The sequence below is a fragment of the Xyrauchen texanus genome, chromosome 15 (assembly GCF_025860055.1).
Source record: "Xyrauchen texanus isolate HMW12.3.18 chromosome 15, RBS_HiC_50CHRs, whole genome shotgun sequence".
NCBI classification, from domain to species: Eukaryota; Metazoa; Chordata; class Actinopteri; order Cypriniformes; family Catostomidae; genus Xyrauchen; species Xyrauchen texanus.
In genome coordinates this window covers 4,663,837-4,690,549 of record NC_068290.1, presented here as the reverse complement: position 1 = coordinate 4,690,549, position 26,713 = coordinate 4,663,837, and the positions used below count along the sequence as shown (strand labels likewise).

At 37.7% G+C, this 26,713-nt stretch overlaps 1 protein-coding gene across 1 annotated transcript in view; it reads left to right on the top strand.

The window, feature by feature from the left end:
* Window positions 1–26,713, top strand: part of ext1a (exostosin glycosyltransferase 1a) — a 101,119-nt gene that overhangs the window by 62,308 nt on the left and 12,098 nt on the right. Inside the window, exons 3-6 of the mRNA XM_052144240.1 lie at window positions 11,563–11,670; window positions 14,939–15,058; window positions 19,089–19,221; window positions 20,295–20,413. Of these exons, the coding sequence (XP_052000200.1) occupies window positions 11,563–11,670; window positions 14,939–15,058; window positions 19,089–19,221; window positions 20,295–20,413 (480 nt within the window). The remainder of the gene's footprint in view (window positions 1–11,562; window positions 11,671–14,938; window positions 15,059–19,088; window positions 19,222–20,294; window positions 20,414–26,713) is intronic.

The following is a 26,713-nucleotide window of genomic DNA, read 5'->3' as shown; positions in this document are numbered from 1 at the left end:
TTAAAATTTTGGAGTTGCCTGGTCATATTCCTGACTTGAACCCAATTAAGATGCTGTGGTAGGACCTTAAACGGGCAGTTCATGCTTGAAAACCCTCCAATGTGGCTTAACTAAAGCAGTTCTGTAAAGAAGCGTGGGGCAAAATTCCACCACAGCGTTGTGATCTCCAGTTATCAAAAGCGTTTGGTTGCAGTTGTTGCTGCTAAAGGTGGCACAATCAGCTATTAAGTTTAAGGGGGCAGTTAGTTTTTCACATGGTTGATATAGGTGTTGGCTAACTTTTTTGCTTCAATAAAATATATATATTTGAAAACAGTATTTTGTGTTTACTCAGGTTGCCTTTGTTTTATGTTATATCTCGTTTGAAGATCTAAAACAATTTAGTAAGAAAAATACATAAAAAAAGAAGAAATAAAGAAGGGGCAAATACTTTTTCACAGAACTGTATTTTGGCAGATTGGAGGACTGGATAATGACACTGAAAGGATTATTCTATAACAGCGGGATGATATGGGGGGAGGGGGTTGGGGGTCAGTTTAAAAGATTAGGGGCAGGACAACAGGACTATGTAAACGCATGCAAAGTTATGCTTGAATGCTTCGAAATGTTGGATTTTTAGAAACATTTTGTCCTATTGTCTAACAATAATGAACTGTGGTGGTATTATGAGCTATGCCATGGTGCTGAGTTTTCATATGATTACCATATTCATATACCATGGTAGTCCCCCCCACCGCCCTCCATGTGACCATATAAAAAAACTTTTTATCACTATTGTACCATGTTCAAAAAAAACTAAAGTTAAATAAAACATGGTATTACTAGCTATAATGTCCCAATTAACATGCTATTACCATGGTACATGTAAATAAAAAGCATTGTATTTCCATCATTGTACATAAAGATAGAATCCTTTATTTTGGTCACACATTATACACACAGTTTTTTGCATATATACAGTGAAATTTATTAGTTTTCACATATCCCAGCTAAGCTGGGGTCAGAGTGCAGGGTCAGCCATGATACAGCGCCCCTGGAGCAGATAGGGTTAAGGGCCTTGCTCAAGGGCCCAACAGTGGCATCTTGGTGGTGCTGGGGCTTGAACCCCCGACCTTCTGGTCAGTAACCCTGAGCCTCAACCACTGAGCCCCCGAATAAAGAATGGTAATACTATAGTACTGTCGAAAAAACATGGTATTACCATGCTACATATCCAAAAACATGGTATTGCTACCATTGTACATACAATTTTTTATTACTACGGTACATGTCCCAAAAAAAACACAATATTACTATGGTACATGCCCAAAAAAAACATGGTATTACTATGGTTCATATCCAAAAAAAACATGGTATTACAATTGTACATAAAAACATGGTATTACCATTAGTGGTCAACCGATATATCGCAGAGGCTGATAAATCGGCCAATATTCTGACTTTTTTAATTATCAGCATTGGCCGCAAAATTTTCCATTTGCACAATTTTTGCCTGCTTGCATGTAAAGCAACTGAGACATGTAAACTACCAGTTATGGTTCGTTTTGTTGTTACGTGCCATCAGGTTACTACAATAATAGGCCAGTGTGCAACACAGTTTCATTTAAACGATCCACATATCACAGACGCATTTGAGCTCATAATGGTAAAGTGCTCGCCTGTTTCGTTCTCCCTCTGCTTATATCAATAAAACTAATTGTAACACTCTCAATGTTCGTTGATGAGGAGGATACGGTAGCAGTGATCCAGTCAGATAAGGCTCTATTTCTTTGCCTCTCTGTATTGTGTGTGTACTCTTCTCTGGTGCTTTCACTTCAACAGTTTAACACTCAAAATAAATGTTAACTTCTTAGTAACACTCAAATAGATCAGACACTCTATGGATAACAGACGCCAACACGGAACAGTCGACTCATTCTATCTCTCCCTTCTCTGCCGTGTTTGTCTGTTTTTAAGGTCTCTTTGTTGAATCCAGGGTTGAATAAAATTGAGCCGCACCCAACTGATCGAGCAATTTGTCAATCCGGGGCATTGAGTATGCATCAAATTTAGACTTTGTTCATCCGATAGTCCACACAGAATTGGACCATTCTGTCACTCTTAGGTACTAGAAACAACGAGCTGGCCCAATTGCTGTGCAACTCTTCTATTATGCTCATCTCGAGCATTGCTTCTAACTCTTCCTGAACTGCCTTTTTTGTGTGCTCAGGAAGGCAATAGGGGCGGCTACAAACTACCACCCCTGTGGTGGTCTCAATATGGTGCTCTATGAGGTTTGTACGACTGGGGAGAGGCGAGAACACCACCTTTGAATTCCTCTTGCAACTTGGCCATGTCTATGAGCTGTGACAGTGAGAGGTGGTCTCCACACTGGACCGGTGTGAATGGATTAGGTTTGAGACTCACCTCTGGACTGAGCTCCGCCCTCTCTGGTAATACCATTGCCAAGGCCACAGGGACCACCTTTCTCCATGATTTTAGGAAGTTGAGGCGGTAAATTTGATGTGCCCCACCCCTATCCATTCGCTTAACCTCATAATCGAGGTCTCCGACCTGCCGTGTAACCTCAAAGGGCCCTTGCCATTTGGCGAATAATTTAGAGCTTGAGGTGGGCAGTAATATAAGGACTTTAACTCCTGGTGCAAATTCTCATTATTGGGTTCCCCTATTATAGAGCCGGCTTTGCTATTCTTGAGCTTAAAGCAAATACTTTTGTAAACCGCCCCAGTGTGTGTAGTTTTGCTCTAAGGTCAAGAACATGTTGAATTTCATTTTTGCTCTGTGAAGGCCCTTCCTCCCAGGTCTCCCTTATGACATCAAGCAGGCCACGTGGCCTATACCCATACATGAGCTTGAAGGGGGAAAACCCTGTGGAGGTTTGTGGGACCACCCGGACAGCAAATAATAGGGGTTCCAACCACTTATCCCACTTATTAACTTACAAATAATGTTTTTTAGGGTTTTATTAAACTGTTCAACCAAGCTATCCATTTGCAGGTGATACATGCTTGTCCGTATCGATTTAATGTCCAATAATTCATACAGCTCGTGTAGTGTTCATGACATAAAGTTAGTGCCTTGATCGGTGAAGATTTCTTTCGGAATCCCCTCCCGGGAGATGATTTTGAAGAGTGCCTCTGCAACACTACGTGCTGAGATGTTGCGTACAGGCACTGCTTCCGGCTATCATGTTGCATAATCCACCAAGACTAATACAAAGTGATATCTGCACGCTGACGTTTGAATGGCCTGATGAGGTCCATACCAATTCTTTCATAGGGGCTTTTGGGGTGGCCGTGGATTCACCAACTGACATTCAGGGCACGCTGCACACCACCTGCGAACATCTACGTGAATACCCGGCCATGAAACACAGGACATTATTCGGTTGAGTGTTTTTCTTGGCCAGCCATCATATTTTGATGAGCCGCCTGGAAAATAATTTCTTTTCTAATAATTGGGTTGTGTTTTCTTTTGTTTGCATGTCCTGCATCACTCGATACAACCAACTTTTAATCATTAAAAAATATTGGTATGGGAGGGTAATTTTAGGCTGAGCTGTTGACCTACTCTCACTTGGTCAAACGTGTGTTTGAGGGACAGGGTTAGCAGGAAACACAGGCATGGGGAAACGCCCCCCTAACCAGGGAAGAAACCTGGGCAGAGGACTGCCTACTCTCCTCGGGGCAGGGATGGGATGGAATGAGGACGGGCAGGGGTGGGGTTCACTGCCACCCAGAAATGCCTTCTCCCAGCTGGAAAGCTTCCTCCAGCGATGCCGGATGGTGGCACTAGACCCACTCGGACATACCACAGGGCAGCTTGGCGACTAACTGTTCCAGTACCACCTGGTCCACGATGTCCTGGGTGCCGCGGGGTTCCCCTGCCAGCAACCAATTCCAGCAGGCGTCCCGGAGCTGCTGGGTAAACGGGTGGCTGTGTTTTCCCAGCTTCAGGGAGCAGAAATGCTAATGACTCTGTTTGGGGCTCTGGCCGACCCACTGCATGATGGCTTTTTTAAGTCCGCTTAGACGTGGAGATTGGCTGCGGGAAGCTGTTTGGCCGCAAGCTGCGCTTCCCCGGAGTATATTGGCAACAGTCAGGCCGCCTACTGGTCAGGCAGCCATTCCCGCATCTCGGCCTCTTCCCAAAGAGGTCGAAATAGGCTTCAGGATCATCAGCTGGCCCCATTTTGACTAGGGTTACCATTGGGACAGCTGGGATGGACTCTGGGGCCACAGCAGCAACCCCCGCTTGTCTGATCAGACTCCGGAATGCCTGTCGGTTCTCTGCTTGGGCCTGGAACAGAAGTTGGAAACGCTGTTCCTGCTCCAACCGTTGCTCAATGAAGGCTTGGTGTTGGTTCTGATGGATTCTGGCTAGGGTTTGGATCACTTTGTCTAGTGGGGATGATTCTATTACGATTCCATTCCTTGATCTTCTCCTGGGTTTTGGCACCAGTGGAATACACTCAATGTTTGTGGATGAGGAGGAGGAGGAGGAGATGGGAGCAGTGATCCAGTCAGATAAGGCTCTTTATTTCTTTGCCTCTCTGTACAGTGTGTGTACTCTTCTCTGGTGTTTTCACTCACTTCAAGCTGCCAACCAGCTTGACGAGCCACACTACTTCCTCTCTCCCGCAAACAGACACACAATCACGTGCCCATCCCCACAATATTATCATATACCGTCTGCAAATATGCAATCTCATTTAATCCGATGTAATAAAACAACCTCACACATTTTCAGCAGATCCAGCATCCTGTGTATGGCTCATTTATTTAACTCTTATGCACGTATTGTCATCTCATCAACAGTTCCCTGTAACTTTTCTAATGATAAAAGGCAAATATCAATTTAAACATATGTTATTCACAAACTTCATGGAAATCCAGCATTTTCTTCCTGTCGAGCGCTCATCATAATATCTTCCTTTGAAGCGGGTATTCTGTCATCCAGAATCTTAAACTTCAGGATCAGGATCAAAAGTTCCTCTGATTCACAAATCATGACGACAATTCAAGCAGGTGATCCAGGCTGTGTAAACTGTCAGGAGATTGCTGGATCCGCATGATCACGTGAGTGCAGCTTCAAAGCTGCATCTGAAACCAGGAAAATGCTGCCTCCGGAGGCTGTATATTCAGGTAGGATGAAAATAAGTTGCTTTTCAAACTGTTCGGAGACCAGTTTCCTTAGAGTTACATTCATTCAAAACAGATGTCAGTTAAGCCATTAACTGATTAGGTGGTTGATTAAGAACTGATTAGGAAAATGCTTTTGCTAATGTGGACGTGCCACCCATGATGGCTAGACTACTGTGTGTACTGTTATTTCCTTCCAAATATATTAACAATTTCTTCATGTGCAAATTAATTACAAAAATTTGATGACTAAACAGAAATCTGAAGAAACTGCTATCTAACATTTAAAATACAATATTATTTTTTAGTTTTGTGTGAAAATTGTGTGAAAGGGCCAATGGTGGCCATCAAGATACCACTGTTGGGCCCTTGAGCAAGGCCCTTGACCTATCTGCTCCAGGGGTGCTGTTTCATGGCTGACCCTGCACTCTGACCCCAGCATAGTTGGGATATGCGAAAACAACTGCATTTCATTGGCTCTGTACCTGTACTCTGCACAATGACAATAAAGATGAATCTTAATCTTAATCTTAAATTGAGTATATATAGTGCTAAATAAGAGTTTATGGTAAATTGTTTTCCAAATTTATGTTATTTACTATATTAAATTGTGTGATATATCGGAATTGTTTCGGCCTATCAGCCACCCTGCTCTCTGGATATCGGCATCGGCGTCAACCGTTAAAAAAACCCATATCGTTCGACCACTTACCATTATACATGTCCAAAAAAAAAAGATATTACTATGGTTCATGTCCAAAAAACATGGTATTATTACAATTATGTATAAAAACAAGGTATTACTATAGTACTATGTTGAAAAACATGGGATTACCATTGTACATAAAACATGGTATTACCTATTTACTAGGGTAAATGTCCAAAAACATGGTATTACCATGATACCATGTCTAAAAAACATGGTATTACTGTGGTACACTTCTTATGTGAACGCTGACTGCTATTGGTCAAATTATGACATAAGTGGGCGGCTGTGGCTCAGATGGTAGAGCGGGTCAGCGGTTGCAGGTTTCGTGGCAATCGCAAGTTTGGTGGTTCGAATCCCGGCCCACACGGCTCCACATGCCGAAGTGACCTTGGGCAAGACACTGAACCCCAAGTTGCTCCCAATGGCAGGCTAGTGCCTTACATGGCAGCTCTGCAGCACATTGGTGTGTGAATGTGAGTGTGGATGGGTGATTGGGACACAGTGTAAAGCGCTTTGGTAACCTCTAAGGTTAATAAAAAAGAGCTATATAAGTGCAGACCAGACCAGAAGTGCTATGAATTCTGCAGTAAAATGCTCATTAAAGCAGCTGTGTATTTCCATTATGAAACATTTTCTCTATTCAGCTGTAAATTGTCCATTGTCAGTTGTTCCTAAAGTAGCACCAGACCAAGAGACAACAATACACAGATGGCCTATTGTTTATATTATCTAATGACTACCCGCTCTCTAATTTGCATATCGGTTGGTATTAGTGGTCATTAGTGCCGAGTTTGAAACATCTTTTACTGGTTTTGTCTTCACTAGGACATTATCATTGTAAAATAGGTCTGAGACAGCTGTTCTATGGCATGTTTATATATCATTGAGCAACAGGTGTGACTTGTGTGAGGTGTTTTTTTTCTTTTTTGTAATGAACATTTTTTATTAAATCTTACAATAATAAAGAAAAGGAAAAAAGTGCATCATGCAAAAGTTTGGTCATCCCAAGAGATTTTAGCTCTCAGATAACTTTTACAAAGGTCTCAGAAATGAATTAGCATGTTAGGGCTAGGGCTTGTTTACAATCATCGTTTGAAAAGGCGATCTGGAAAACCAAGAAAACTTTCTGAGATAACTCCTCGTAGGATTTCTGGAAAGGCAAATCAAAACCCCAGTTTGACTGCAAAAGACCTTAAGGAAGATTTAGCAGACTCTGGAGTAGTGGTGCACTATTCTACTGTGCAGCGCACCTGCACAAATATGATCTTCATGGAAGAGTCATGAGAATCAAACATTTCCTGCATCCTCACCACAAATTTCAGTGTCAGAAATGTGCAAATAAACATCTAAACAAGCCTGATGCATTTTAGAAACAAGTCCTGCGGACTGATGAAGTTTAAATATAACTTTTGGGCTGCAATGAGCATGTTAGGTATGAAAGGTATGTTTGGAGAAAAAAGGCTGCAGGATTTCATGAAAAGAACACCTCTCCAACTGTTAAGCATGGGGGTGGATCAATCATTCTTTGGGCTTGTGTTGATGCCAGTGGCACAGGGGAACATTTCACTGGTAAGGGCAAAGAATGGATTAGATTAAATTAAATACCAGCAAGTGTAAAAAAGCTGAAAAGATGAAAACAGGATTACTTCTACAACAGGATAATGATCCTAAACACATCTCAAAATCCACAATGGACTACCTCAAGAGGTGCAAGCTGAAGGTTTTACCATGGCCCTCACAGTCCCCCGACCTAAACATCGAAAATCTGTGGATAGACCTCAAAAGAGCAGTGCATGCAAGACGGCCCAAGAATCTCACAGAACTAGAAGCCTTTTGCAAGGAAGAATGGGTGAATATCCCCCAAACAACAATTGAAAGACACTTAGCTGGCTACAAAAGGGGGGTGTTAGTAAGTACTCACAATGCATGGTGCTCAAACCTTTGCTTCGGGCCCGTTTCCTTTTTTGTTATTTTGAAACTGTAAAAAATGGATATAAGAAAGTAAAATTGCATAAAATATTAAAGAAATATTTAATCTTTAACTTTATGCTTTGAAATCAGGCCATCTTTTGCTCGCTTAGCTATTCACAGCAACATAAATTTTGACCAGGGGTGCCCAAAATGTTGCTTGCCACTGTATATACAATCAACATTTAAACCTCACAACCCAACCCCCAAAAACAACCCTGTGATCACACAAGTAAATATATATATATAAAAAAAAAAACACACAGAAATGTGTATATATATATATATATATATATCATACTCACTTAAAACTATACTACACAACTCTCTCCTCACCCCACCCTGAGAGCCCTCCAAAAAAATCAAGATACTTGCCCCATTTCCCGACAAACGAATCTAAGTCACCCCGCCTTCCCAATGACACCACCTCATAAGCCGCCACCCTCCCAATCTCCGTGCACCACTCCGGATATGGGGGCAAACCATCTGACCTCCAACCCCTCAAAATAACCTGCCTGGCGATCATCACACAGGTCAGAACCCAATTATCCATATGACTATCTCCAACATCGATGACCGCCTTATCGCCCAGAACACAAAGTCTGGAGCTAAGCAAAACCAGAGTGCCTACCACGGCACATACAAAATTCTGAACCTTCAACCAGAATTTCTGAATCTCAACACACCACCAAAAAGCATGGGCCATGTCTCCATCCTCCGATTGGCATTGCCAGCAGGTGGGTGTGTCTCTAAGACCAAGCCTATACAATCTAGAGGGGGTCCAATAAAATCTATACAAAATCTTGAATTACTTAAGACGCACCCTTTTATCTCTAGATGCAGACTTGATGTTTTTAAAAATCCTAGCCCGCACTCCCTCCTCCAATACCAAGTTGAAATCTTTCTCCCATACTCTCTTGATAGAAGTAAAAGCTCCGTCCCCCAGACTATGAATTAGCAGGGAGCAATACACTGATGCCTCATGGCCTTTTCCAAAAGCAGTAATCACCTCTCCCAGAGTATCTGCCGCTTTAGGGGTGTGTATGCTACTCCCAAAAACAGTACAAAGCAGGTGGCACAGTTGTAAATACTTACAAAACAGATCTGGGGATCCCAAAATGTTGAACCAAATTTTCAAAAGCTCTCAACAATTTACTCCCATATAGGTCACTGAGTGTAGTAACCCCCCTTACAATCCACTCTGACCAGCAAAAAGGGGACTTACCAATACACAATCTTGGGTTCTGCCACATACTCGTGGTAACATTTAAAAAAATGTCCATACCAAGTGCAAATGCGTAAATAACAGGGTGTAACTTAACTTCTCTGATTACTTTGATAGAGCGGCTTTGTAATGGCAAAATAGGGGCAAGAACTTCCTGTTCAATATCAAACCAGGGAGGGGCTCTCTCTCTGGTTGAAGTGACCAATACGCCAAATGTCTGAGACTGAACGCTTAGTAATAGAACAAAATCTTGGGTACGCCTAGCCCAACTTTGTCAATTGGCCTATGTAACTTGTTGAAATGCAATCTGGGACGTTTACCATTCCAAATGAAGGACTTTGCTATGTTATCAAATTGCTTGAAATAAGAGAGGGGGACATCTACAGGGAGAGATTGTAGCAGGTAGTTAAATTTTGGAATACAATTAATTTTATTAACATTAACCTTCACAACCATCGATACATGTAATGAAGCCCACCTGTCCAAATCACTCAAACCTTTTTATTAAAGGGTCAAAATTAACTCTTTGTATTTGATGTACAACGAAGTATGCATACTTATCTTTCCGGACTTCATCCCTGAGGTTCTGAAGCAGCATCAGGCTTTCAGCGCCATGAGGAAAAGACTCAATGAGGCGAATGTTCGATATGGCTTGCTCTTCCCTGCTCGCCTTATCGTGATTTACAACTCATCCAAACATTTGTTTGACTGCTGAGAAGGCTCAATTCTTTGTTGACTCTATCACTGTTGAGGAGAGCTCGGCACAGTCTGTATAACTATGTCAGAAGACTTGTCAAGGCTTTATGGCTTTTACATTTTTGGTCCTTTACCATCTGCTGGACTACATGAGTAGCCTATATTTAAATAATTGGAGCAGATCTTTGATCTGCATGCTTGTCAATATTTCTTATTTATTTAGGTAAGAGCACAATGTGTGACAGTGCATTTTCAGTGTTTATTTTTCGGACGATCAATTTGAGTTGTTGTTGATGTAATTTTTAAAGGGATTTGAGGTGCAGTTCAGCCCCAGGCATTCTCATATCTCTTTTTTGTTTTGTTTTATTCTTTTTGCAATACTGCCACTCTTTATGTTGCCTTTCGGCTCCACAGTAAATATTTGTTTCTTAATCTGCTTGGTTTGGGTAAGCAGTTGGGACGGGTTGGGGGGGGGATGTAGTTTGTGTTTACTGTCGTTTATCTTTGTTTACCCTTCATTCTATCTGTGCAATTCTGTTTTTGCTGTTGAATTAGTGCATTATGTAAAAAGGCACGTAACATGATTTAAAGTGTTTTTGTATTTACACTTCATTTCGGCTGACATAATTTTCCTACGATATTATTTCGTAATTCAATTTTCTTTAAACATATATCTACATTAACAGACCCCAATGGTCACTATGTTCTTGTCACTGGCTTAATTGCCTCTCAACACTTTTTTAAATCTCTATGCCCCTAATTATGACACCCCTGTTTTTTTTTCGTAAAGTATTTAATCTACCTTCTCTAACCGATACTCGCTTTATAGTTGGTGGTGATTTTAACTGTATATTGGACCCTGTTTTGGACAGTTTTCCTGTTCGTATATATATATATATATATATATATAGAGAGAGAGAGAGAGAGAGAGAGAGAGAGATATGCATACGAATATGAAATAGTGCATTGTGACAGATGTAGAGTAGCAGCAACAGTTTGACTGGCAATATATATATATATTGTGCAGGGTAAAGTGCAATAGTGCAGTAATGTATTCAGTATGTAGTAATGTAGACCTGCAACAGGTCAGAATATTGCTGAAGAATATTGCTTCAAGTGTGTGTTGTTGAATCGTGAACCTAGTCCTGGTGTTGTCCTTGGTTCAGGACACGGATGGCCGGGGGAAAGAAGCTCCTCCTCATTCTCTCCATTTTGGCCATCAGGGAGCGGATGCGTTTCCCTGACTGCAACAGAGAGAAGAGTACATTATTAGGATGGCTGAGGTCTTTCATGACTTTCATGGTATGATTGTAGCTAAGAAAGTTATCCTGTTTTTATGGAGGAAAAACACAAGGCCCATCTTTTCTGACTGCTAAAAGATATTAAATACAATCCTTCTTTGTGTTAATTTAGTGAAAACTGTGGAAAACATGCCATGATGTATTTTTTACTTGATTTTTACTATAACTTCTCATCTCAAACATTTAGAATCTCTTTGGCAACAGCAGCTGTTTGCTTGAAATGAAAGATTCTCTGGATGAATATATACAGTATATATTGAATATTGTCAAAAAGCATTAAAATATCAAGCCTATTTATTTTCTGCTATATCACATTGTGATTTGTTCTCTTGTCTCCATCATTGATTGTTATCTCTCATTCTCTTTCTGTTGTTATGACCTGTGAGTCTTTGGTTCTTATGCTTTGTGTTCCCTTCCGTCTCTGCCAGATTCCCAGTGCTTGAGATGCTCTATAGAACAATTAATGATGCATGTTATATGTATTTCTTCAGCCTGTTTTAATGTGTCTCTTTGTGTGCGCAGGCCGCTTGCGTACCGGTGATGCTCAGTAACGGCTGGGAGCTGCCCTTCTCAGAGATTATTGACTGGCGTACGGCTGCAGTCATTGGAGACGAGAGACTACTGCTGCAGGTATGTCTGCCGCCCACTACTGTATATCACGACTACATGCTACAGTAGTCCCTCAGTAAAGATTTTACTCACCAGTAATTTTTTTGTATAGTTGTGGAGTGTTTCTCTCGTAAACATGCGCTCCTTCATAGAAATGCTGGATTTCTTAAAGAGACATTAACAGTTTTTAGCACATGTAAAATCAAATGTAAATATTTGTAAATAGTAAATTTATGCAATTAAACAATAAAGATGTAATAAAATATTATATTTGCAATATGATAAGATATTGGTTTATTGAATACGTGGACTTGTTTTTTTTTGTTTAAAAAAAAAAAAAGAAGCTAAAATGTGACAAATGGTGAAAAAGTAATAAAATATAATTAGTAATATTAAAATGTTCTTAATTTACCTAGTTTGAAGGTCCCCTGTATAATTAACAGGATTAGCTGGGAGAGAATTTCTTTCAAATGTAACCAAAAGGGACATTATATCAGATATATACCCATATGAATCGAATCGAGATCTTACGAATCAGAATCAATCTGTATCAATACCCAGCCCTAATTGTTTCAAAATCTGGTTCCATATAGCTGTATATTAAACATCAAATATCTGGCTATGATTTTGTCCTGCTGTGCTGCAGTTTTGTATTCAGTGTGGATAAATTGTATCATTTTATACATTTATAAAAATATTTATATATTATTATATTTTTGTTTATTGTAAACACTATTGTATTTTTATTTAAAAAAATTAGGCAGTATGGAATATTAAGTACATTTTATTATTTTATCTTATTATTATTTTATCTTCTAATTTAGTTTTTTTGGCAGTTTACTAAGAAAATGATATTTTTACAGTCCAATATTCTTTTAGAGCTGGGCATATGTAGAGTATACGAGTATGATTTGCCTGACTTTCTCAGTTACACCAACATTCTCCTGTTCTATGAGCATCATATTTTGATTGAATCTCTGGTGTCTTAAAACGATGTATTTTCCAAGAACATTCCTTCCAAATATCTGAAAGGGTGTCTTTCCAGACTTCCTGTTCTATTTACATTTGTTATTATTATTTGGGCATATTATTTTTAAGTTCATTTTCCAGAATTTAATATATTAGTCCTATTACCCTATTTATCTTTTTACTATTGATTTATAACTACATAAATACTATTAAAGCATGCAAGTTTAATTGTTTTAACTTGTCCATTCTAATTAGACAAATAACTTCTAAATTGTAGGTTACTGGAATTCTGAAGTTTATCTGAAGATAAATTATGTAGCCTTACCCAAAAGTACTTAAAAGTATGGATAATTTGAAAATAGAGGTAAGCACAAGTATGAGTCATTTTGCATATACGCACATGAGGATTGTACCTATTTTATTTATTGTTATTTAGCTTTTTATATTTTGGGATGGTTGTGTTATAAGTAGGTGTCATTTATTGTTATTAAAATGTATTGAATAACAATTAAATACAAATACGAAAAAAACAAGCCAGCATAACCATGTTTTCGTTTATTCTTCATGTTTATTCATTGTGCACAAATTAAATCTGTCTTATGTCAGATGATAATTTCCCGGGCACAAGCTTGCACCGATCACTGATGGTCTAAAGACCCCGAGAGACTTTAACACTGAGAGCAAAAACATGTTGCTTAGTAATTGAAATGGGACCTCTTGCCCTCACCTTTTAACAGCTGTGGTTCAAAGGCACTTTGGGGCCGGGAGAGTGACAGCTTCTGTCATGGCGCAGTAGCACATTTCTACATTTAATATGCTCTCGTGCCCTTGGCTCTGACTCTCTCAAAAATTTCTGTGGCGAATCAACCAGATATATTCATAATGGAAATCTACCTCAAGGGTTGTTTGTGTTTAAAAATTATTAGTTTTTTTAATAAATGCACACACCTTTTGAGACTTATGCTCTCAGTTGGCTGTGTAAATCCTGGAAAAGTACTCTTGAATGGCTAAGCAAGGCCCAAGGCTTTTTCAGTGGTACTGTATGCAGTAGTTCAGTTCATTTACACTTGCCTGCTTAATGCCTAATTTAAGAAATATTCCAGAAGCTCCATGTTGGGTAGTAATAGAGTACCTGTGATCTGGATTACATAATCAGATTACAAAAATCAAGTGCTTGTATAAGTATTAGAATTAGTTTACATTAGTGATAGATCAAAACATCGGCCAGGCTGAATAATCAGCCGATATTTGGCATGTTTGTGATTTATTGGCATCGTCGGATAACCGTGTTCACTTAGACAATCCAAGGTTTTTTCTTTTCAAATGAATGCATGTTTGAGTATTGCATAAAATAAATTTGTTTCACTTTGGAAATTTTATGTAAAGTACATTTCATTTGCTATTGTTAAATTGTATTTTGTTTATCTGTGTTTATATTGGCCATCCTGCTCTCTAGATATCGATTTTGGCATCGGCAATTCAGATATTGGCCATATCGGTCCAACACTAGTTGAATTACATTTTTTTAAGATTGCTGTTAAGTTATAATTTGTCATTGCATGGAAGAGGAGTGTGAGCATTCCTCAGAATTTCTCGATGTGTATTTTACAGGACAAATAATAGCATACAAGTTTGGAATGACATGAGCAGTGCTGGGTGAACTACTTTAAAACTGCAGCTTCCCAAGATACAAGCAACTTAAAGTAGTTAGAAAAGTAGTTAGCTGCACTACAAACTACTTACAAAAAGTAGCTAACTTCATTGATGCTATTTAAAGAGGAAACTATTTTTAGATATCTAACAATTGGATGATATTACTGAATTTTGCATTCAGAAGTTGTAATTGAAGAATTAAATAATACTGACTGACAGTTGTTTAATTAGGGTGACATTCCCTTAAAAAACTTGTAAATCGTTTTACTACAATAACCAGTTTAACATGGTGTTTGTTGTAAAATTATAGTAACCACAAACTTAACAATGTGTACTACATTCATGGTTACTACTACAATACTACAGTACAATAATAAAACCATGGTTAATTTTTATAAAAGTTATGCAAATAGAGTGACAATATTATATATCATAAAGTTTAGAGTCACTACTTTTAGTTAATTACTCCCCAACACTCAGCACGAGTTTTTCAGTTCAGTTTAAACTTGTATTTAACTTGGAATAGTTCCTTCAATGATTATAAATGCAAAGATTATAAATGCATGCTCTATTGAATGGTAAAATGTTATTTTAACCCATGTCTATCAGATTGGGAAGGTTTGTTAAGTTGAAAAAACAATATCACAAAGCTGTGTTCTCCACACAGATTCCATCTACAGTCCGTTCCATCCATCAAGATCGCATACTATCTCTCCGCCAACAGACTCAGTTCCTGTGGGAGGCGTACTTCTCTTCTGTAGAGAAAATCGTGCTCACTACATTGGAGGTAAGTGATTTCTTGATCAATTAACATCACTCGCCATTATCAAGTTGTGGAGCCATTAAGATCTAATGACTGTTTGGTTGACTCTTACCAAATCCTGGGTCATATTTCACGCCTAAATCAAACTAAAAAAAAAATCTAAATTATGTTTTGCGGAAAGAAATCTATTTTTGGGCCATTTATTTATATGACAATTTTCCCTCTCAATTCTCATTACTGTAATGCGAAAAAATCTCCTTCTCATTACCATAAAGAGAAAGTGTCTGAATGTTTTACTTATGAGTTTGTTTGTAATTACCATTATTCTCAATGAGGATTCTCATTACTCTGAAACAGTAATGACAGTCATCCTCTCCCAACTCATTGCTTTATCTAAATCGTCATAAAATAACAGCTGTACGACAAATACTAGCTTCCTGAAAATACAAGTGTGTATTACATGCCCACTTTGCCATTATGTTACTCAGTCAAAATTAAGTAGTCAAAAATAATGTTAGAAGACCAATTGCAATTCAGTATGCAAATATTATGATTATGTCTATGATGTCAGTTAAGTTTTTAATGGTGAACTTTCTATCAATATAAGGTACATTTTTTCAAACTTAAACCAAAGATGTTAAGTGGTTCGGGCTGAATTAATTGTAGATCTTTAATACTTGGAACAAACCCTAACCAGGGGTGCATTTACCATACAACGGCATTACTCACTGTGTAACCACCATTGTATGATGCATCATTGTAGAAATCAACTAGCTGGTCACAACTAGTTACCGAAACCATAGAAACAATGTAGCACATGCATCGTTCAAACCACTTTAGTTGAGCTGTCATTAATGATAATGTTACTCAAGGGGTGGAGCAATAACTTGTGCAAATATTAAATTATAGTAGCTCATTTACACGTACACCAGAAAGCCATTTAATGTGAGAAAGCTGCAGAAGACACAGAATTGGCATGCACTTTGTTATGTGACAGATTTGCACTGCAATAGATTGGGTTCCCTCTACAGTATAGATTTCGGTGTTCCCCGACGCACTTGAGCATGTGCACATTCGCACTCTTCAAAAACATATTAAAGCACTTATACATTAAAATAAAAGCTGTGTGTGATAAAGCGCTTTCTGTTAACTGGCTTTAATCTCTTAAAAGGCTGCATTCTCCTTTACGTGACAATCAAAACACCGCTTTCTACAAAATCCGGGAATAAATCGTTTTTGTAAATGCATGTAAATGTGGCCAATGTCTTGACAGAATGAAAGATATATATTGAATGAAGCCCCAGCGATGTCAAATGATGTCCTCACAGCAAACTAACAAGGAACTATGCTTCTAATCACAGGTAAAGAGCTTTAGTTCCAACCACACAACTTTGCAATGCTGTTTGTAAACATTCGTGAAACACCAAATCGTTAAACTATGTTGTAACGATGGAACTTGCGACCATAGTTGGCTAATGATGATTTTGGGAAACACACCCCAGATTGATTGAGGAATATCAATATTCTGCCTGGCAAGCACTGTAATAATTTGTCGTCATCATCATTATAATATTAATACCTATTTATTTATTCATTTGAAACGTACAAACACCAGATTTTTTTTCAGCGCACATAGAAAGGACAGCTAGCGAACCGTGAAGAGACTTTCGCGGAATTTGACAAAGTGTATTGGATTGAAATGACTTACTCCACATTTAAGTAATGAGAATGAGATTTTTTTTTTTTACATTATAATGTCACTTTGACAAAAATCGTAATAGTCTGTAAAATAAGATTCACTCTTTGTGTGCAAGTTAAACCTATTTCTTTCTTTTTGATTTTGGGTTGACATATGACATGGACATACAGTCCTTATATTGTTTACTCATTCAGTTTCATAGCTCCGTTGCGTCCCTACCTCTGAATAATGTTACAAAAACCCTTTTGGGTCTCCCAGTAGACTGAAACTAATAAAAGACAGAGTATAGAGTGGCCAGTCATATAGATTGGAATGGGCCAGTTTTGTCTGGCCAGTCAATCATGTCGAGAGCTATTCCTGAGTGAATGTGGAGCTACACCGCCAGTCTCGGGCTCTGATTTCACACCATTTTACCTTGAGGAAGCTTTGCAGCTTAGAGATGTTCTGGATTGCTGTTAGGGTGTAAGAGGACACCCAGGTCAGGTCTTGATGGGTGGATCTGTGACACAGTTCCAGTCTTGCTGGCCACATTTTTATGACAGTTAGGAGTCGTTCACACCAAACTGTCTTGTGCTAAAAAATAAGCTAGTTGCACTATATATACAATTGAAGTAAGATGTTTACATACACTTAAGTGATCAAGTCATTAAAACACATTTTTAACCACTCCACAGATTTAATATTGGCAAAATATTGTTTTGGCAAGTCATTTAGGACACATACTTTTTGCATGACACGTGTCATTTTTCCAAAAATTGTTTACAGACAGATTGTTTCACCTTTAATTGACTACATCACAATTCCAGTGGGTCAGAAGTTTACACACACTAAGTTACCTCTCAGGAAGGAGACAAATTCTGGTGCGAAAAGTGCAAATCAATCCCAGAACAACAGCAAAGGACCTTGTGAAGATGCTGGAGGAATCAGGTAGACAAATATCTATATCCACAGTAAAATGAGTCCTATATCGACATAACCTGAAAGGCTGCTCAGCAAGGAAGAATCCACTGCTCCAAAACCACCATAAAAAGAACAGACTACAGTTTGCAAGAGCACATGGGGACAAAGATCTTACTTTTTGGAGAAATGTTCTCTGGTCTGATGAAACAAATATTTAACTGTTTGGCCATAATGACCATTGTTATGTTTGGAGGAAAAAGGGTGAGTCCTGCAAGCCAAAGAACACCATCACAACCGGAAGCATGGGGGTGGCAGCATCATGTTGTGGGGTCTATCACCTCGGTCTATTGATGGACTACGATCTTGAAATGGAATGCATAGACTAACTATTGCCAACAAAAGCCTTCATCAGCCAATTAACAAGGACAATTGCATCTATGTGAACTTCTGCAATTAATCAAGATGGACTTCAAAGACTGTGGTAATTTATCTTACAGTTCAAACACAATCGATGTTTAAACATTGACCCTTAACACTTACTTAGTTTCATAATTTTAAACCATTATTTTAACTATACATGAGTAATATTGGCATTATATTCATGATGATAGCCAGAGGGGAACTGGCCCCCACATTGAGTCTGGTTTCTCCCAAGGTTATTTTTCCCCATTAACAAACATCTTGTGGAGTTTTGTGTTCCTTCGGCTTGCTCACTGGAGTTATTAATACAATTATTATTTAATTATTTTTAAACCCGATTAAGAATCGTATTTTATTTAATTACACAATGATGATTCATCGACTTTATAGACATTACAGATTTATCGTCTGTTAATGCTGATCTTCTGTAAAGATGCTTTGAAACTGTGTGTTGTGAAAGGCGCTATGCAAATAAAATTGAATTGAAAAATTTAATTGGGGGTGCTTTGCTGCATGAGGGACTTGGGCACTTCACAAAATAGATGGCATCATGTGGAAGGAAAATGAACATCTCAAAACATCTGCCAGGAAGTTAAAGTTCGGTCGCAAATGGGTCTTCCAAATGGACAATGACCCCAAGCATACCTCCAAAGTTGTGGCAAAATGGCTTAAGGATAAAGTCACAGTATTGGAGTGGCCATCACAAAGACCTGACCTCAATCTGATTGTGGGCAGAACTGAAAAAGCATGTGCAAGCAATGAGGCCTACAAACCTGAATCAGTTACACCAGTTATGTCTGGAGGAATGGGCCAAAATTCCTGCAACTTATTGTGAGAAGCTTGTGGAAGGCAACCCAAAACATTTTTGTTTTAATGTATTTGGCTAAAGTGTATGTAAACTTCTGACTCCAACTGTATATTCCATCTTTTGAACAAATAAAGGCAGTTTCTTTATTTGGAGAAATTTAGATTTTATACATGTCCAAATGTTTCAGATCAGTGAAGCTTGATGTTATTTGTGGAATTGCCCTTTAGATCATCCAGGATCGAGTGTTGCAGCACAACGCCCGCAGCACACTGATGTGGAACCGGCTGCCGGGTGGACTCTTCACCCTTCCGCAGTACTCCTCCTATCTGGGCGACTTCCCCTTCTTCTATGCCGAACTCGGTGAGTGGCCTCTGTTCTAACACTATCAAAGCTCTCAAAGTTATTATCTGATAATAATACCATGGCACCTTGATATATACTGTGGTACAGAATAATCACTGTCTTCATATACCATGCTGTTTGTATGGTTCACCAAGGTACATCAAGATTACCAAGGAATTACCATGGTGCCATGTCCAAAGAAACATGCTAGTATTCTCACAAAACCTGCCAGAATATGTCCTGGTCATATTGAACCCTAAATGTATACAAAATGTGCAGTGTACAACTGTTGGTTTCTGCCAAATAAAAACCTTGTTACTACAATCACACTTACTACAGTATTACTATAGTAAAACCATGGTTGCTGCTAAAAAAAAAAGGTTACTACGGCTCACAATTTTTCTATTGTAAAACCATTTTTGGGGGGGCTTTTTTGGCTTTTCACCAAAAAAAACATGGCTAATACATTATTACTACAGTATAGTAAAACCATGGTACATTTATTACCAGGGTACACAAACTTATTTAGTAAAAAAAACTTTTTTATCATTGTGGTAATGAGAATTGTCATGAAAATAGTCTTGCAATGTATAATAAAAAAAAAAAAAAACTTTAAAAATAGGCTTTAATTTCCATATGCAAAATATAATTACTTAATCTATTTTTTTAATTAATTTATATTTTGCATTAAATAGTACCAGGAATGTAAAAAAGGTTTATATATATATATATATATATATATATATATATATATATATATATATATATATATATATATATATTTAATTTTTTTTTTTTTTTGGTGTGTGTGTGTGTGTGTTAGGATGAAACATGAGGGAAAGAGTTTCATTTTGTTTCATTGTTTGTTACAGGGTTGGTCACAATTTTTAAACAGAAAACAAATTTAGGCAAATGTAGACAAAGAGAATTAATTAACCTCTCCTTTGAGGTATTTTTTAATGTTTGTTGCACAAACATGATATTTAGGTGTTTGATGTTACGACTAGCATGAGAACTGAATGGGTTGTTAAATATTGTGTTCTTTTGACAACATGCAATTTGTCCATCTTTATTCATTCTATTCTCCACAGGTGTCAAACCACAGCAGAAATTTACAGCCGTCATTCATGCAGTGACGCCTCTCGTATCTCAGTCACAACCGATTTTCAAGCTGCTAGTGGCTGTGGCCAAATCGCAGTACTGTGCTCAGGTATGACTCTCAATCTATAATAAAATCTCTAAAAATATTACAGTCTTAAAAAACATCAGGTCACATTTTTTTGTTTTAAACAGTTTGAGGGAATGTAACGGAATTGAACGGAGTCATTTCATAGTAACATTAATTCCAATACACAGCTACTAATATATGTGTGCTTATCCTGCCCCAAGAATCATCTGATTGGTACCTTTAGAAATTAACATGGAGAAAGATGCTGAAAAATACCTTCAGATATGTCTATCTAGCATTTTTGTTTAGATCAGCTTAAAAAAACAACTCAGATGCAACAAAACAGTGTGTCATTTGTGAACAGCCCCTTAGTTCCTAAAAAGGGCCTCTAGTGGTCATCAAGCTTTGGGACTCAAAAATGAGGAAGGTCAATAGATTAAAAGGATGTATAGCGTGTTGAAAATTGCGAAATAAAGTTTCATTTTATTGATTATTTATATGAAACCAATAAAAAGAAAGAAAATACAGGATTGCAGTAAAGGGACCTATACTAAGCAGGACTATGGAAGAACTTGATTTTTAGCATTTTATTAAAGTAATTTATTTGTATGTATTTTAAATAATGTTAGGTCACCTTTAGAAATGTACTGAGACCTAGAGTTCTGCCTTAAAATTAAGCTGAACCTAACCTCTACCCAAGACTTGGTACAGTCAGATTTTAAGCACAGACCTGAAACTGCTCACTCTTTACATTTCTACTTCAAGAAAGTAAATGTGTTGCAATAGACTGTATTTGATGTAAGCATTGTAGGCGACACTAGTAAGAGTATAGTAACCATAAACATATACAGTTTTAACAAGGTACAAGGCCCCTCAGCACACCAGAACAGAAGGAAAAAAACATTGGCTAAATGAAACTTGGCTTGGTGCAGAACAATTTGGAATCGGGTGTAACATTCACATGAAGTGCTCTTTGGAACCAGAAGTCCTTTAGAAAGTTATATATTTGTGACACGCTTGAATGAAACTCAAAAGTCTCGAGATGCATTAAAAAAAATGGAAGCACTTTTTAACTTGACATGGTGTCTTAAAAACTGTGATATGCAGTGCAGCTGTGAAAAACTGTCCTGCATGTTTACAAAGACCTTATTTGCGGTTCCACCATCTTTATTGGAATGGCAATGACTCTGTGAGAGATAGACCATCTCTTCAATGGCACCCACGGTATTAAACTGTATAAAGCTCCTAGATCTCATCTGATTTTCCACAACTTTTGTTGTCTGGCGTGTTTGTCTACTGAATGTTCTTGGAAAGATTTTTTCAACGTTTTGTCTGCGGAACGATCCAAAAAAACTGCAGTACAGCCCATTGAAGAGACGGTCCGCCTCGCTGTCCTTCCCATCAAAAATCAAAGATGGCGCTGTTGTGAATAAGGTCTACTGTAAAACAATTAAAAACAGCGTAGACATGCACAAAAACAAGTTCTGTTTGAATATCCCCTAATTTGTTCATTTGCACATGTCTGTGAATAAAGGCCAAAACATTCTCTAGGCAAGTTTATAAACATGCAAGCTCTGTTTCATGTCTCGTTGCATTTTGAAATGCATCAGAGAGCAATTCATAACCTAGTATGTGTTGCATTCTCAGCATTGCCGTAAGAGGCGCTATAGCAAGACTAGTGTGAACTGTCTGCTTCTACGGTGTTTTCTCTTTCAAGGCAATAACTGTCGTGGCAGAGCATGCGTGTTTTCAAACTTGCGTGGAGTATGTTTCCACCATGTTAATGCAAGAACGCATGTTAAGCATTGCAATGCGGTGGCCAAGCGATCGCATCTGCATACACATACTTGCGTAGAGTATGGTTTGGCCTTAATTGTGTCTGTGAAGCAAGTTAGGTAGACCCATTTATGTTTTCATTAATTACTAGGGCTGTCAATCAATTAAAGTTTGTAATCAAATTAATTGCATGACATGCCGTTTGTTGATCAAATTAATCGCAATTAATTGTATATATAAATATTTGCTGAAAAGGCCCCCAAATGAAGATAATTCATAATAAATAACACATAATTCAAATAATTAAATTATATATATATATATATATATAGTATATATATATAAGTATATATCACAAAGCGTAAGAACATGAAGTTACATGTACTTAAGCTTGAATTGCTCTGGTAGGAAAATAAAAACTTTTATTAAGGAATTTATGTACAGATTGAAACCTGATGGGTCGGGTTGTCGAGCTGTCCTACTTAATCAGATTATCCTACCATAGTGTAAACCGTCAGTTTTCCCTGTCGATCCGTGCTACTGCACGGAGCCTTTGCGTTTTTTTTATTGAGAGAAATCAGTAGTCATTATGCCATAATTTAGTTGCAGTTAATGGCATAATAACGCATTGTATTATCATTTAATGGTTCAATTAAACCTTGTCAAAACATCCCACCTGCAGTGTAGGTTTGGGTTGCACAATTTGATAAGCAGACCAACCATGGTCAATGCAAGCTTTGAATTTTGTCACATTTAATATTTAGCATATTTTTCGGTTTTAAACAATCTTAAAATAATATTTAGCCTGTTCCGATGGTCTTGTTTCCTATTAGAAAGTGTTCGAACTTTGTTACCCATCTTTCTCAATGTAACTCCAGGTTTGTTCTCCTTTCTTAGATGCATGTTTGATCAAATAACAGAACAGCATAGTTACATGAAAAACTTTATTCAAACACCAAATTAAACGACTTTAAACAGCAGTGTGTAATTTAAATACATTTTGAATAGTGTATGTTGCCTGATTGTCATAATTGACACATTCAGAATGTGCCCATCTGCTGCAAATGTCACATAGTCCCTGAAAAAATAAAGTTAACCATGTATAGTATCCTGAGCCAGTACTGTATGTTTTCAGAATGATCTTACTTGATATCAGGATTGTAGATTACCGGAGTTGAATGAAACTCATTTAAGAGATTCCTGGCCTCCTCTATACTCTTGCCCTCCTGGTTCCAAACAAGAGTTCTCCATCTAAGTGTAAAGTGAAATCCCTTAGTTCAAATGTGCATTAATAGTACTTGCTAAAAACTTGTATTACTGAAGATCAAATCTTCTAGTCCTTAAAATACTAACCCTTAATTTTGAATTTGATTAGCGTATCTTTTGAGGTTCTGCCTCTGGGCTTTATCATATCCATCAGGGTATGATTCCAGAGACAGCAAAGCATAAACCTCATCACATTTCTTTTCCATAACTATTGCAATAATTAAAAAGAATAAAATGCATATAAATCTAACCTGCCAAAAACCATTATATTTTACATCAAATAATAAAACATTTATGGTAACACTTTATTTTACGTAGTCCTTGATACAGAGTAATTACTTAGTTAATTACTTAGTAATAAACGTTGTAATTACATGTACCAAAATGTAATTAACATGTAACTAAGTTATGGTACAGCCTGTACTTATAGATTGTAATTACACACATGTAATAGGCAGCTACTGTTACACATATGTAACAAGCCGAGTCTGTTACATACGTGTTACAAACTTGGTACACTGTAATTATGTAAGAAAGTACTTAGTACCACACAATGTAACAAGAAGTACTTCAATATATTAGGCTACTAAGGTCTGCAGTTACACATGGCAAATGTGTACGTTTTGTAGCATTACATGTATGTAACATAAAATAAAGTGTATCAAGATTGTACTTGAGTGCAATTCATGTGTATCTACATACCTTATCCATATGTACCTTAGTTTGAATTAACTCACTAGTTCACATCTTAAATACATGCATTAGCTTTTTTATTACATTCAAATTACAGAAAATTACACAGGTATAAGCCACGTAAAATAAAGTTTATCAAGACTGTACTTAAGTGGACTTCATGTGTATCTACACACCTTGTCCATATATACCTTAGTTTGAAATAACTCTCTAGTTCACAGCTTAAATACATGCATTAGCTTCCTAATTACATTGCTAATTATATGTTGTATTTGAAGGGGGAAAATAAATGTACAATTTGACTTGTCATTTTGATAATGTCACCTTTTGTGTGCAGGCAGGTGGATGGAAAGGGTAACCACATCAATTCAACTCTACACTATTGAGTTAAAAAACAGTATTCTGTAATTGTAATGTAGTTGGGAAGCTAATGCTTGTATTTATGCTGTGAACTAGTGAGTTTACCCAAACTAAGGTACATATGGACAAGGTATGTAGATACACATGAAGTCCACTTAAGTACAGTCTTGATACACTTTATTTTACGTGGCTTATACCTGTGTAATTTTCTGTCATTTTAATGTAATAAAGAAGCTAATGCATGTATTTTAGCGGTGAACTAGTGGGTTATTTAAGATGGATAAGGTATGTAAATACACATGAATTGCACTCAAGTACAATCTTGATACACTTTATTTTATGTTACATACATGTAATGCTACAAAACGTATACATTTGCCATGTGTAACTGCAGACCTTAGTAGCCTAATATATTTAAGTACTTCTTGTTACATTGTGTGGTACTAAGTACTTTCTTACATAATTAGTGTACAAACAGTGTACCAAGTTTGTAACACGTATATAACAGACTCGGCTTGTTACATATGTGTAACAGTAGCTGCCTATTACATGTGTGTAATTACAATCTGTAAGTACAGGCTGTACCATAACTTAGTTACATGTTAATTACATTTTGGTACATGTAATTACAATGTTTATTACTAAGTAATTAACTAAGTAATTACTCTGTATCAAGGACTATGTAAAATAAAGTGTTACCACATTGGATAAGGTATCCAAGCAAGATCAATCCATGTATTGGCAGTGAAATACATTTTGTGTTTTGCAAAGTTTTCTGATTCACATTGTTTCTAGATTATTGTGCAGTGTGATCAGATGCATTTTAAAGCAAAAAGCTTCATTGGCCAAAAAAAAATAACTTTATCACAAAAGCCCAAATTTCACAGTTTTTTGGTCCTGGCACAAAATGACCAGCTAACATCATTTCACTAATCATATCAGCAGCACCTGGGAAAGTGTGAACGAGTACTAGTCAGGTGAAATGCTCTATCATTCGGATTATAAGAGCAGACTGATTGCTATAAAAGGAGGGAAGGAGTGCTTCCAATCATTGTGTTCTTGTTAGCAATGGTTACCTCTAAAGAAAGACGTGCAGCCATCATCGCTTTGCATCAAGATGGCCTCACATGCAAGGAAATTGTTGCAAGGAATATTGCACCTAAAAGAACCATTTACCGGATCATCAAGAACTTCAAGGAGAGAGGTTCAACTGCAGTGAAGAAGGCTTCAGGACGTCCCAGAGTGTCCAGCAAGCGCCAGTACTGTCTCCTCCTGAGGAGTCAGCTATGGAATCATGACTGAAATTCTGCAGGAAGTACAAGGATTGGACAGCAGAAGACTGATGCAAAGATATTTTCTCTGATGAAGGCCCCTTCCGACTGTTTGGGACATCTGGAAAATCGATAGTCCGGAGAAGAAAAGGTGAATGCCACCATGAGTCCTGTGTCGTGCCAACAGTGAAGCATCCTGAGATCATCCATGTGTGGGGCTGATTTTCATCACAGGGAGTGGGCCCTCTCACAATTCTGCCCAAAAACACTGCCATTAATAAAGAATGGTATCAAAAACTCCTGCTAGAGCAACTTATCCCAACGATCCAGGAGCAATTTGGTGATGCATTTTTCAGCATGGTGGAGCACCACGTCACAAGGCAAGAGTGATAATGAAGTGCCTCGGAGATCATTACATTGAAATTTTGGATCCGTGGCCGGCAACTCCCCGGATCTTAATCCCATAGAGAACCTGTGGTCAATCCTCAAAAGGTGAGTAGACAAGCAGAAGCCCACAAATTGTGATCAAATCCGAGCACTAATAAGGCAAGAATGGATCGCCATCAGTCGGGATTTGGCCCAGAAGCTAATATCCAGCATGCCAGAGCGAATTGGAGAGGTTATGAAGAACAAGGGTCAACACTGTAAATTTTGACTCTTTGCATAAATTGAACGTTTTTTTGCCAATAAAAGCCTTTAAAACTCATGAAATGCTTATCCTTGTTTTCCAGTATACCATAGAAACATGTGAAACAATAATCTACATATACCGAAGCAGCATACTTTGCAAAACACAATATTTATGTCACTACCAATACTTTTGGTTAGGCTGTAGACTAATGAAGCCAATGTTACACATTTAGATTAGTAATGATAGAAATGTCACCCATCAGTGAAAGTAGTTTGTAACTCTGCCTCATTTAACAACGTAAAAAATTAGGACGAATCAATTCAATTATAGACATTACTGCAGCAA